Here is a 12,508-nt window from a genome sequence, read left to right on the forward strand (position 1 = left end):
GAGGTGGAGAGAGTGAGCAGCTTTAAATATCTGGGGGTCCACATCAGTAGTGACCTCACTTGGACACTCAACATCACACAGGTGGTAAAGAAGGCTCAGCAGCGGCTGTACTTCCTGAGGAGGCTGAGGAAATTTGGCATGTCACCCAAGATTCTCAGCAACTTCTACAGCTGCATTATTGAGTCCATTCTCACCACCTCGATTACTGCGTGGTATGGCAGCTCAACGGTGAATGACCGCAAACGCCTGCAGAGAGTAGTGAAGACCGCATCAAAGATCACGAGGACGCCACTACCATCTCTGCAGAGCATCTACCATCGGAGAGTCCACAATAGAGCTGCCGCCATCATAAAAGACCCTACACGGACTGTTCACACTGCTGCCTTCAGGACGGAGATTCAGGAGTGTGAAATGCAAAACCACCCGCTTCAAAAACTCTTTCTACCCCACTGCCATCAGACTGCTGAATGCTGCTAAGGACTGAGCAGACCCACTGGGGTCACTTTACACTGTTACTGCACCTTACTGTTACCTTACTGTTAACTGTTAATACTTGAATCTTGCTATTTGCACATTATTTTCATTTTTTTTATGCCTATTTTGACTATTATTATAGACACCCGGTGAGAGCAGCAAAGAAGAGAATTTCATTGCACAGGGAAATACATTTCTTACTGTACATATGACAGTAAACCTTTTGAACGTGAACTTGAAGACTCAGTGAAGTAGTGTAAAAGCCTTCCAGAATATAGTCTAAGACATTACAGTATTACCACCAACCAACCCAAAACAGCCACAGCGGATGTCATATGTACGGTTCACGGTATGTAAATAATGATTCATATGCAACAACTAGACCAAAAGACAACTGTCTACATAACAGATAACAGACACTGCATTCCCTGCATGCTGAGAACTGTGTAGCCATCGACACAAACTATCAAATGAACTAGTATGTTCTGCTTTCAGAATGCAGTGCTCACAGGCACAAACAAGCAACAACAAAATGGCTTTACATGTGTCAATTCTTTGTTGTGCTTTGTTTTATTATTGGTAGTATGGCCAAAGCAGATGGTCCCCCCCCATGGAGTCTGTTCTGCTTCAGGTTTCTTCCTGTAATCAGTCATTGCTGCAGTTGCCAGTGTGCTTGCTCAGCAGGTGTGTAAGGTTAGATTTTACTCTTGTGAAGCACCTTTGGGTGACTTATGAATGGAGTTGAACCTCACCTTCATGGTTAAATCTTCTAAAAGCAGCCAAAGCAGTGCTGGCATTTTATATATCACAATGTGCATCAACTGGACAAAGTGCACAAATTGAGTCAAAATATTTAACAAGTGAAACGCGGCTGAATAAAACAGTACTTCTCCACATCTTCCCACAACAGGGGATCAAACCCACTTAAGTGGATACCTGCTGTGTAATGATTGAGCTATTCAATAAATAACGATAACAAAATAAGGTATTTTAAACGATGTATTTAGTTGAAACCATCCTGAATGTTTTGACTTTGTGAAACAAATTCTTTGTCAGTTATCCACTCACACTATACTCACATGTATATACTTGATTAAAACATTTTTCTGGGAGTTTTACACTATGTTCACACTGCAGGCCTTAATGCACAGTTCTAATCTACTGATCAGTTCTGAGTTGATGTTGTCCTGTTCATATTATTATTATTATTATTATTTTTAATATAAATGTAGCCAATATCAGATTCCAGTGTTAAATGTTCACTATCCTGAACAGACCCACATGTGCAAAAACAAAAAAAGCAAAGATATAACCAGAGACTAATCCACACACATCACACATACGCAATAACATTTCAGGTTCAAATTTTAAGATGGATTATAGATTGAGGGAAAACATTTCTTGTTTAAATAAATGGTAATAACATTCCGTTATGGAGCGTCAGCTGCTTTTTAGCTCAGGCGTCATTAATCAGACGTGAGTCATAGTGCTGCTACAATACATAGTTGTAGTACTTCTCATCAAATATGCAGCCATGTTCAAACAAGTACCACTGGCATGTGTTTTGGGCTAGTTTGAGTCACATTTTTCTGTCTTCCACAAAGTGAGAACTCGTGTGTTGAGCCCTCGTTTGGTATGCTTCCAGTGTGACCTGACCAGTCAGGGCACATTTTTCACCTCAGCACAGTCGTCCAGAACACTCTCAGCCTGAGAGAACAAATCGAGTGATTCAAGAGGCAGCAGCAGCAGTGTTGTGTATTTGTCGAGTGGTAAGCAGGAATAAAGGCTTTGCTGTGTATGTCGTGTCATTTTAAACACATTTTTACATGAAGCTTATTGGCTCTGTGGGGACGCGAATGGAAACACAAGCGATGCGTGATGGCACAAACCCAAAATAATAACCACTGCTAACTAAGGTAGCAAACACTGACAGTTCATGTGCTTGTGTGCGTACATAAGGATCACTCTGTTCCTGTTAGGGAACAGCAATGTTAGCCCACTGTATGAAAATGTGCGTTCAGGAAAATCATTTGGGTCTGATACCGATATTGGACTTTTGTTTGTTTGATTTTTTTTTTTTTTTTTTTTTTTTTTTTTTTTGGAAAATGACATTTGTCAATTACTTGTGCAGAGGTTGACCATTTATTTCAGTTAATTCATCACAAGATTTTGTTTGCTTCCTCATAGAGCTTGAGTATTATTAGTCTGGTTGCAGGTTTGCTGTGTGACACGAAACTCCGCACCCAGCTCTACACCAGGTAGACACTGTAACGATGTCATGATAGACTCTAATTATAGAACCATGAAATCATACAGCAGGCATGCGACAGGCATGCCTGTTGCTCAGGGTTGGCCTGTGGCCATTTAACAAACATTCATACTTTTATTTGCTCATTTATTTAATCTCATGGGCTGGGTCCTCTGATAGATTAGTAACCTGTGCAAGGTGTCCCAAGGGATGTTATTTATGTGGCCACTTTGCCTGTCTTTTCAAGTACAAATTGCAACCAAATTAAAATCTAAACCTTGCAGTTTAGGTTACTGCAACAATATACTTTGATTCGCTGTCATATGGATCCCTGTCAATGCTGACATGGTCAGTGCTCCTCATACCTTTACCCTTAGGATCGTAAGGTGCAGATACGGGTTTTGAGCCACTCATGATTGATGGGACGCAGCAATACTGGTACATAAATGATTGTGACTTATAGTCACAAAGGGGGGAATGTAGTGTAATTTTTTTGTTGTCTTTTGTCAGAGATGAACCCACTGGCCTGGATTTTTCCGGGATTTCCAAGAATTGAAGTAATTTGCATTTGTATAATGTCATTGTCATTAATTTTTAAGTTTAGAAAGGTCACTCCTTTTGGGTGAAGTCACTGACCCTTGAAGTGCATAAAAATGCATTTTTCAGTCATTGTATATTTGAAGCTGGCCTTGCTGTACCTGACAATAGTGGATTTTGCTTTTTTGGTGTAAAAAAATAAATAAATAAACTGTTGGTTTGGGACTTCCTCTCTGATTTTTGTGGACACCTTTATGCTGCGTTTACACATAGGCAAGACGCGTTACAAATGTCATTTGCGTCATTCTTGGCACAATTCTGGCATTCTTAATGTGACTTAACACATCTGAATAGGTTTCTTAATAGCTCGTGTTGGTGCGCGATAGTCGTGATTTTCTTGGAGCTTGTTTTTGGCTGTCGAAAAATCTTCCACAAATGTCACAGACCACCCTGATTTCGCCTCATGTCATGGAGGTCGCAACTGAGCGTGTTGATCCACCTTGATTCCTTAATAGAGCGTGACAGTGTTCTTCTCTGACGTGTGCACAATTAAATCCTGTTGCACCGCATTCAGTTTCATTGCTGCAGTATGCTGAAGGACAGTGACGTCAAGTCGGCTCAAAGTTTCATTCCAGTGCTCATCAGCGTGCTCCTGCAGGTGTTCCACCTGCTGCATGTGCCTGATGTTTGGGAAAACGCACGAGACGAGAGCCGCTTGAAACCACACATCTGGCTGTCTGTCTCCTCCTCCTCCTCTTTGCGTCACTCCATGGCACAGAGCCCAAGTACCTATGCAGTCACAAAGTTTTTCTGCTGTGGCTTTTGAGGAGCAAACTGGAGCAATCTGAATTGTTCAGCAACTGACGGTTGGATGAATATGGGGTTGTGTGTGGAGACATTTTGCCTCATTCATGTGACAGAACTTAAAGATGTGCTGTTACGCGCAATAGCGTGCAACAACGTGGAACATTATTCTTGACAGTGTGTAATGGTTCCTGATCATTGTCTAGCAACACGTGCCATTAATCGTAACGCGTGGTAACAGTTTGCAGCAGTTCCTGAGGACACCTGATGCCTCTGCCTTAAATCATCACATTCGTGATCAGCGGCCAAGAATGTATACTTCGTGGCATTCGTGACTTGCCGTCGTTATGTGTAAATGCAGCTTTAAGGAAATGTTTTTATGATTGAACAGCAAAAATACTTCGACTCATGTCTGGTGAGTAGAGACTTTGTCCTAAAATTCTCCACGACACCCCTCTAAAAATCTGTTCACCCTGCCTTCACTGCACATGCATCATTTCGGAGGGTCCGCAGCGTCATTTCTGAGCGTCACCAGTGATTCCCTGATTATCACCTCGTTTCTGCTTCAAACTGCACTCCAGTCATCATCTATCTCAGCGAGAGACAGCTCAAGTTTTTTTACAACAATCATTTTCACATAAATTCAGCATTATTTCAAAATTAGACAGGGGACGTGATCAGAGCATCACGTCAGACTTGGACCTACTGCTGTGCCTACATCATTTCAGAGCTTCTGTAGCAAAATGAGCAGATTATTGCCTCATTTCTGTTGAAAATTGCCTCCTTTCTGCTTAAAACTGACTTTAGAATGTTTGAAGAGGTTTTACTTTGTCATCTGATGGTTAATAATCACATTATTCCCTTTGATCGCTTTGGGTGTAGAGAGTCAGTCAGTCTCAGATGTCGGCGGCGTTTCTTCTCTTTTTGTTCATCAGATTTCCTTTTTGTGTTTTCTTACACATTGAGCACGTCTTTTGACTCTGAACTTAGTGTGATCAACTAGGGCTTGTAGCTGGATGTTGGCTGCAAATTTACTTGTTAAAGTTGATCAAAATTGAACTAGTTATCCATGCACAATATTGGAGGAACGCTTATATTGTATAGTGAATTACATAGATTTAACTTTACTGTGCAGTCTAACACCTTTACTCAAAAGTTATAGAATTAAAATTGGGAAGATCTTTTCAGGTAGTCATGACATTAACGGTCTGGCCAGTTGGCAGTGTTTTCAGATAGTGGCGACTTAATTCAACTTTACGGCTAGCCATAGCATTCATCTGTCAAAGATGCTGTTGGATTGTTATTAGATGCTACAGGATGTTCTTTTCAAAGACAGGATGGAGGAGTCTGTTTTAATCTGATGTCATCATGAAACCCTTCATCTCATCTGCTTTCAACACGCTGCTTTGCCAAAGGATAATAAATCAGTTTGTTTCTCAGTTTTAATCTTGTAAGTTGGCTTTCCATTGACTGTTTGACTCGTGCTATGGATATGCATGTATTATTGTTGCTGGCTGATGTAATCCAAAGAAATGTGTTGCACGTTTGTCTGTGCAAGTATTAAAAAAACTTCATGGTGCGTCGGTGTAGTGTGCTGTGCAGTAAATTAATTTTTTTCTTGGTTAAACACGATTTTAAAAATCCCATCTTCCTTTGTGATTGAATGAATGTTATCACAACAAGCTTGTTTGAATGATGTGCAAAAGAAAATTCTGTAAATGCAACACATGCATGAACGGATGCAATTTCACTTTTATAGAACCAATATATGCGTGTATCTGTTCCTAGTATTTTTACACTGCAAGTCAGCCACAAGAGGGTATGTTAGTTTATCAGATTAATACATAGAGAACACAGTGGGTAAAACCTGATGATCAGAGAAACCATGCATGAAGATATTTCTGCTGAATGTTTCAGCACTTTTATATGGATCATAACTCTCTCAGATGAGCGTATGTGTGTGTGTCCACATTCCTCTGAAAATTGTGCTACACTGTACATTTAACTGTAGTACCATACAACATCATTGTTACATTTCAACATTTACAAGTTACATTTCAGGGCTTGTTGAAGCTCCACAATGTTGTCTGTTGGTCAACATACTGTGTTCTTGATAACGACCTATTCCATACATCAGGCTCCTGTTTGCTACATACTGATTTCTGAAACCTGGAGGTTCTTGTCTTCTCTTCTTACTGTGGCTGAATTGATCCTCACTCCTTCTGTCCTCCTGTACTTTTCCCAGATCATGATTGAGTTCTGCCCTGGAGGTGCTGTGGATGCCACGATGCTTGGTAGGTTTCTTTTGTCTATCAGTTTTTGTCCTCTATATTTTAATACATAGCCACAAACTGGTGTCCCATCACAAGAGTTGGGTTTCACACCTGTAGTATTGTTACGTCTGTTTATTCAATGGTGATGTGCATAATGTAACATCTACACACCAACCTTACACCTCATGTGATCATGCAATGCACTTTTACTTAATGTGGCTTTGAATACTCTACAAAACTGAAAGTGGAGTTCACTGTTTTGTAATCTTTTCATTGTCTTGATTGTGTTTGCGCTACCATATGTCAATGAAGGCTCTCGGTCTTCCAGGTACATGATAATGACTACTCTGCTGATTAGTAAATCTGGTGTTTCCTAGCTCTTGATTGGTTTAGAGCAGCTGACTGTTAATTAGCAGTTAGGTGGAGTAGGTACACATGGAAAATATGAATGGAAAGTACTGTAATTTCCAGACTGTTAGCCGCTACTTTTTTCACACGCTTTGAACACTGTGGCTTTTACAATGATGCAGCTAACTTATGGATTTTTACAGGCTTTTTCGTAAGTTCAAATATGTCAATTGATTTCCTGAAAGCTGCGCTCCTCATGCGGTGTAAATTCACACACAGTGTAAATATAAGGTCTTACCTGTTCGTTTTAGTGAAGCCCCTCTCTGGTGCCAGATGTGAGCTTTTTCCTTCCACCCTTCCCCACTGGTTCTCTGTCTTGGCGCAACAAGTCAAAAAGTCACAGTGCCTCATTAACGTCTCGTTTACCGCAGATTCCACCTGATCCTGGCTGCACACGATGAAATAAGAAAAAGTTAAAATTACTCAGTTCTCTGTGTGGAGCGGAGAAGCCGCATGACGCCGTGCACGGACTTGAGTGTGTGCATGTCAATATTTACGTGTAACACTTCAGGGGAAAAAAAAAACATTTAAGGTACATATTTAATTAAAAGTAAAAAAAAAAATCTTTGTGTAAATATCTCGTTATAACGTGGAGACCTGCGTCTTATAGACATTGCGGCTTATTTAAGTACAATTTCTTTTTTCTTCTTGGTGGGTGCAGCTAATATTCTGGTGCGCTCTATAGTCTATAGTCTCTATATAGGAAATTACGGTAATCTCCAGCAGCAGAGTTGTGACCCCCGGTGTACAGTAAACTTTGACTTGTGTTGGGGATTGTGTAACTACCCACGTCGACATTCTTCTCCACACCTCTCTCCTTTCTTTCAGAGTTGGACCGTGGACTGACAGAGCCACAGATTAGGGTGGTTTGTCGCCAGATGTTGGAGGCTCTGGATTACCTTCATGGCATGAAGATCATTCACAGAGACCTGAAGGCTGGTAACATTCTCCTCATGCTGGATGGAGACATCAAAGTGGGTGAGGTTTCAGATTTTTAATACATGAAGTGTGTGTGTGTGTGTGTGTGTGTGTGTGTGTGTGTGTGTGTGTGTGTGTGTGTGTGTGTGTGTGTATAATACAAATAATGGATGGCAAGGAGTCCAACATAGAGAAATATTGGATGAAGAAAAGTTATATTGGACGAGGATTCGTCCAACATAACTTTGGACATACAACATAACTTACCATCCATCAATTATGTTCTCCACCCCCCTCCCAAATTAAGCAAACAAAGAATCAAGTAAATTAGATCAATTTATTTTGTTGTGAATAGCATATGAATGCTTCTGAAATGTCAGTAGTGTGCTTGTCTACCTTCTTAGTGTTTTTGGCATCCTTGGAGTTCAATATTTCCACCAGTTCCTCCTCTGTGAACTCAGCAAACCTCGCTGGCAGATGATTTTCTGCTGTTGTTGACATGTTTGTTGCCATTTTTCCAACCAGTGTCTGTCAGCAAGTTCCTGACCTCCGCTACGTCATTAGTGATGTCATCTCATGAATAATTGTATGCCACGCTCTGATTGGCTAGCTGTTGGCAGTAAGCTCTAATGCTATTGGTCAGTGGGAACCCATCCAATATCAGTAAGCTCTAACGCTATTGGTCAGTGGGAACCCATCCAATATCAGTAAGCTCTAACGCTATTGGTCAGTGGGAACCGATCCAATATCAGTAAGCTCTAACGCTATTGGTCAGTGGGAACCGATCCAATATAACTTTTGGTCCTAGCCTTATGGATCCCTTTGGATCCAACATAACTTTCTGGCACCAAGCATGCCAAAATACAGGTAAATGATGAACAGGCTAATCTGTGATTGGCTATTGCAATCTGAGTGGAGAATATATATATATATATATATATATATATATATATATATATATATATATATATATATATATAGTACAGCTCTAATGTCTTCAGAGAAGGACCTACAGAAGAAGCACTATACTTTTTTTTTAAAATGCTGCATGTGCTGATATTTTATGCATGTTGCCACATTGGGTCATTGAGTTTTGGAGTATGCAGATAATCCTAGTCCTTGTATAGCGGCCTTAACCAAGTTTGATCAGAGATATGGCCAACCCATCAACATACGGTGCATCCAGATAAGATAATTATAGTGGGCGACTTTAACATCCACACAGATGCTGAGAATGACAGCCTCAACACTGCATTTAATCTATTATTAGACTCTATCGGCTTTGCTCAAAAAGTAAATGAGTCCACCCACCACTTTAATCATATTTTAGATCTTGTTCTGACTTATGGTATGGAAATAGAAGACTTAACAGTATTCCCTGAAAACTCCCTTTTGTCTGATCATTTTTTAATAACATTTACATTTACCCTGATGGACTACCCTGCAGTGGGGAATAAGTTTCATTACACTAGAAGTCTTTCAGAAAGCGCTGTAACTAGGTTTAAGGATATGATTCCTTCTTTATGTTCTCTAATGTCATATACCAACACAGAGCAGAGTAGCTACCTAAACTCTGTAAGGGAGTTAGAGTATCTTGTCAATAGTTTTACATCCTCATTGAAGACAACTTTGGATGCTGTAGCTCCTCTGAAAAAGAGAGCTTTAATCAGAAGTGTCTGACTCCGTGGTATAACTCACAAACTCGTAGCTTAAAGCAGATAACCCGTAAGTTGGAGAGGAAATGGCGTCTCACTAATTTAGAAGATCTTCACTTAGCCTGGAAAAAGAGTTTGTTGCTCTATAAGAAAGCCCTTCGTGAAGCTAGGACATCTTTCTACTCATCACTAATTGAAGAAAATAAGAACAACCCCAGGTTTCTTTTCAGCACTGTAGCCAGGCTGACAAAGAGTCAGAGCTCTATTGAGCTGAGTATTCCATTAACTTTAACTAGTAATGACTTCATGACTTTCTTTGCTAACAAAATTTTGACTATTAGAGAAAAAATTACTCATAACCATCCCAAGATGTATCGTTATCTTTGGCTGCTTTCAGTGATGCCGGTATTTGGTTAGACTCTTTCTCTCCGATTGTTCTGTCTGAGTTATTTTCATTAGTTACTTCATCCAAACCATCAACATGCTTATTAGACCCCATTCCTGCCAGGCTACTCAAGGAAGTCCTACCATTATTTAATGCTTCAATCTTAAATATGATCAATCTATCTTTGTTAGTTGGTTATGTACCACAGGCCTTTAAGGTGGCAGTAATTAAACCATTACTTAAAAAGCCATCACTTGACCCAGCTATCTTAGCTAATTATAGGCCAATCTCCAACCTTCCTTTTCTCTCAAAGATTCTTGAGAGGGTAGTTGTAAAACAGCTAACTGATCACCTGCAGAGGAATGGTCTATTTGAAGAGTTTCAGTCAGGTTTTAGAATTCATCATAGTACAGAAACAGCATTAGTGAAGGTTACAAATGATCTTCTTATGGCTTCGGACAGTGGACTTATCTCTGTGCTTGTTCTGTTGGACCTCAGTGCTGCTTTTGATACTGTTGACCATAAAATTTTATTACAGAGATTAGAGCATGTCATAGGTATTAAAGGCATTGCGCTGCGGTGGTTTGAATCATATTTGTCTAATAGATTACAGTTTGTTCATGTAAATGGGGAATCTTCTTCACAGACTAAAGTTAATTATGGAGTTCCACAAGGTTCTGTGCTAGGACCAATTTTATTCACTTTATACATGCTTCCCTTGGGCAGTATTATTAGACGGTATTGCTTAAATTTTCATTGTTACGCAGATGATACCCAGCTTTATCTATCCATGAAGCCAGAGGATACTCACCAACTAGCTAAACTGCAGGATTGTCTTACAGACATAAAGACATGGATGACCTCTAATTTCCTGCTTTTAAACTCAGATAAAACTGAAGTTATTGTACTTGGCCCCACAAATCTTAGAAGCATGGTGTCTAACCAGATCGTTACTCTGGATGGCATTTCCCTGATCTCTGGTAATACTGTGAGAAATCTTGGAGTTATTTTTGATCAGGATATGTCATTCAAAGCGCATATTAAACAAATATGTAGGACTGCCTTTTTGCATTTACGCAATATCTCTAAAATCAGAAAGGTCTTGTCTCAGAGTGATGCTGAAAAACTAATTCATGCATTTGTTTCCTCTAGGCTGGACTATTGTAATTCATTATTATCAGGTTGTCCTAAAAGTTCCCTAAAAAGCCTTCAGTTGGTTCAGAATGCTGCAGCTAGAGTACTGACGGGGACTAGCAGGAGAGAGCATATCTCACCCGTGTTGGCCTCCCTTCATTGGCTTCCTGTTAATGCTAGAATAGAATTTAAAATTCTTCTTCTTACTTATAAGGTTTTGAATAATCAGGTCCCATCTTATCTTAGGGACCTCATAGTACCATATTACCCCATTAGAGCGCTTCGCTCTCAGACTGCGGGCTTACTTGTAGTTCCTAGGGTTTGTAAGAGTAGAATGGGAGGCAGAGCCTTCAGCTTTCAGGCTCCTCTCCTGTGGAACCAGCTCCCAATTCAGATCAGGGAGACAGATACCCTCTCTACTTTTAAGATTAGGCTTAAAACTTTCCTTTTCGCTAAGGCTTATAGTTAGGGCTGGATCGGGTGACCCTGGACCATCCCTTGGTTATGTTGCTTTAGACGTAGACTGTGTTTCATAATTATTGTATGGCCTTGCCTTGCAATGTGGAGCGCCTTGGGGCAACTGTTTGTTGTGATTTGGCGCTATACAAGAAAAAAGTTGATTGATTGATTGATTGATCCGGAAAGTATTCACAGCACTCCACTTTTCCACTTTTTTTGTGTCACAGCCTTATCCCAAAATAGAGCAAATAATTATTATTATTATTATTATTTTTTTTTTTTTTGCAAATTTATAAAAAAAAACCCTAACAAACTAAGAAATCACATATACATAAGTATTCACACCCTTTGCTCAGTACTTTGTTGATGCACTTTTGGCATCAATTACAGCCTCAAGTCTTCATGAATATGATGCCACAAGCTTGCTTCACCTATCTTTGGGCAGTTTTGTCCATTCCACTTTGCAGCACCACTCAAGCTCAAGGTCTGGGCTCTGGCTGGGCCACTCAAGGACGTTCACAGTGTTGTCCTGTCGGGTTATTGTCCTGCTGAAAGATGAACCGTCGCCCCACTGTGAGGTCAAGAGCGCTCTGGAGCAGATTTTCATCCAGGATGTCTCTGTACATTGCTGCATTAATGTTTTTCTCAATCCTGACTAATCTCCCAGTTCCTGTTGCTGAAAAACATCCCCATAGTATGATGCTGCCACGACCATGCTTCATTGTAGGGATGGTGCCTGATTTCCTCCAAATTTCAAGGGTATTTTTAATTCAGTAGCACTGTTCTTTTTAAGAAAATGGAAAGCAAAGTTAAATGTCTCACTTTTTTCTTTGCTGATATGAAAAATGAACTGATGTGCAACTCAGACAGTGACCCGAGGTGATCCATGATCCGTTACACTCCTGTGTATCAGTCTGTTCTTAATTCCATCACATTCAAGTAATTCTTTTGCACCCCCTCACTGCCCATGTCTAAGCCCCATGCATAATTGTGGGTCTGACTACTGTCTGCAAAAAAACAAAAAATGAAACTCTAATCCCTCTTCCCGTTGTTTCTCTCTGATCCATAACAAGATCAAAAATGTAAGGGCTTAAATGAGATCCCTGGTTCAGACCTACTCTAACTGGTTTGTTGTCTGATACTTCAATAGAGGTTCTAGCCCAGCTGTGCACTGCCCTTGTACACATTCTGAGACATGCTTTCTATTCGTATT

The 12,508-nt window shown here is 40.2% G+C and overlaps 1 protein-coding gene across 1 annotated transcript in view; it reads left to right on the plus strand.

The window, feature by feature from the left end:
• stk10 (serine/threonine kinase 10) overlaps nt 1-12,508 on the plus strand; it is a 162,024-nt gene that overhangs the window by 94,664 nt on the left and 54,852 nt on the right. Inside the window, 2 exon segments of the mRNA XM_034178004.1 lie at nt 6,309-6,357; nt 7,573-7,722. Coding sequence (XP_034033895.1) covers nt 6,309-6,357; nt 7,573-7,722 — 199 coding nt within the window.

Source organism: Thalassophryne amazonica, chromosome 9 (assembly GCF_902500255.1).
Source record: "Thalassophryne amazonica chromosome 9, fThaAma1.1, whole genome shotgun sequence".
Taxonomy (NCBI): Eukaryota; Metazoa; Chordata; class Actinopteri; order Batrachoidiformes; family Batrachoididae; genus Thalassophryne; species Thalassophryne amazonica.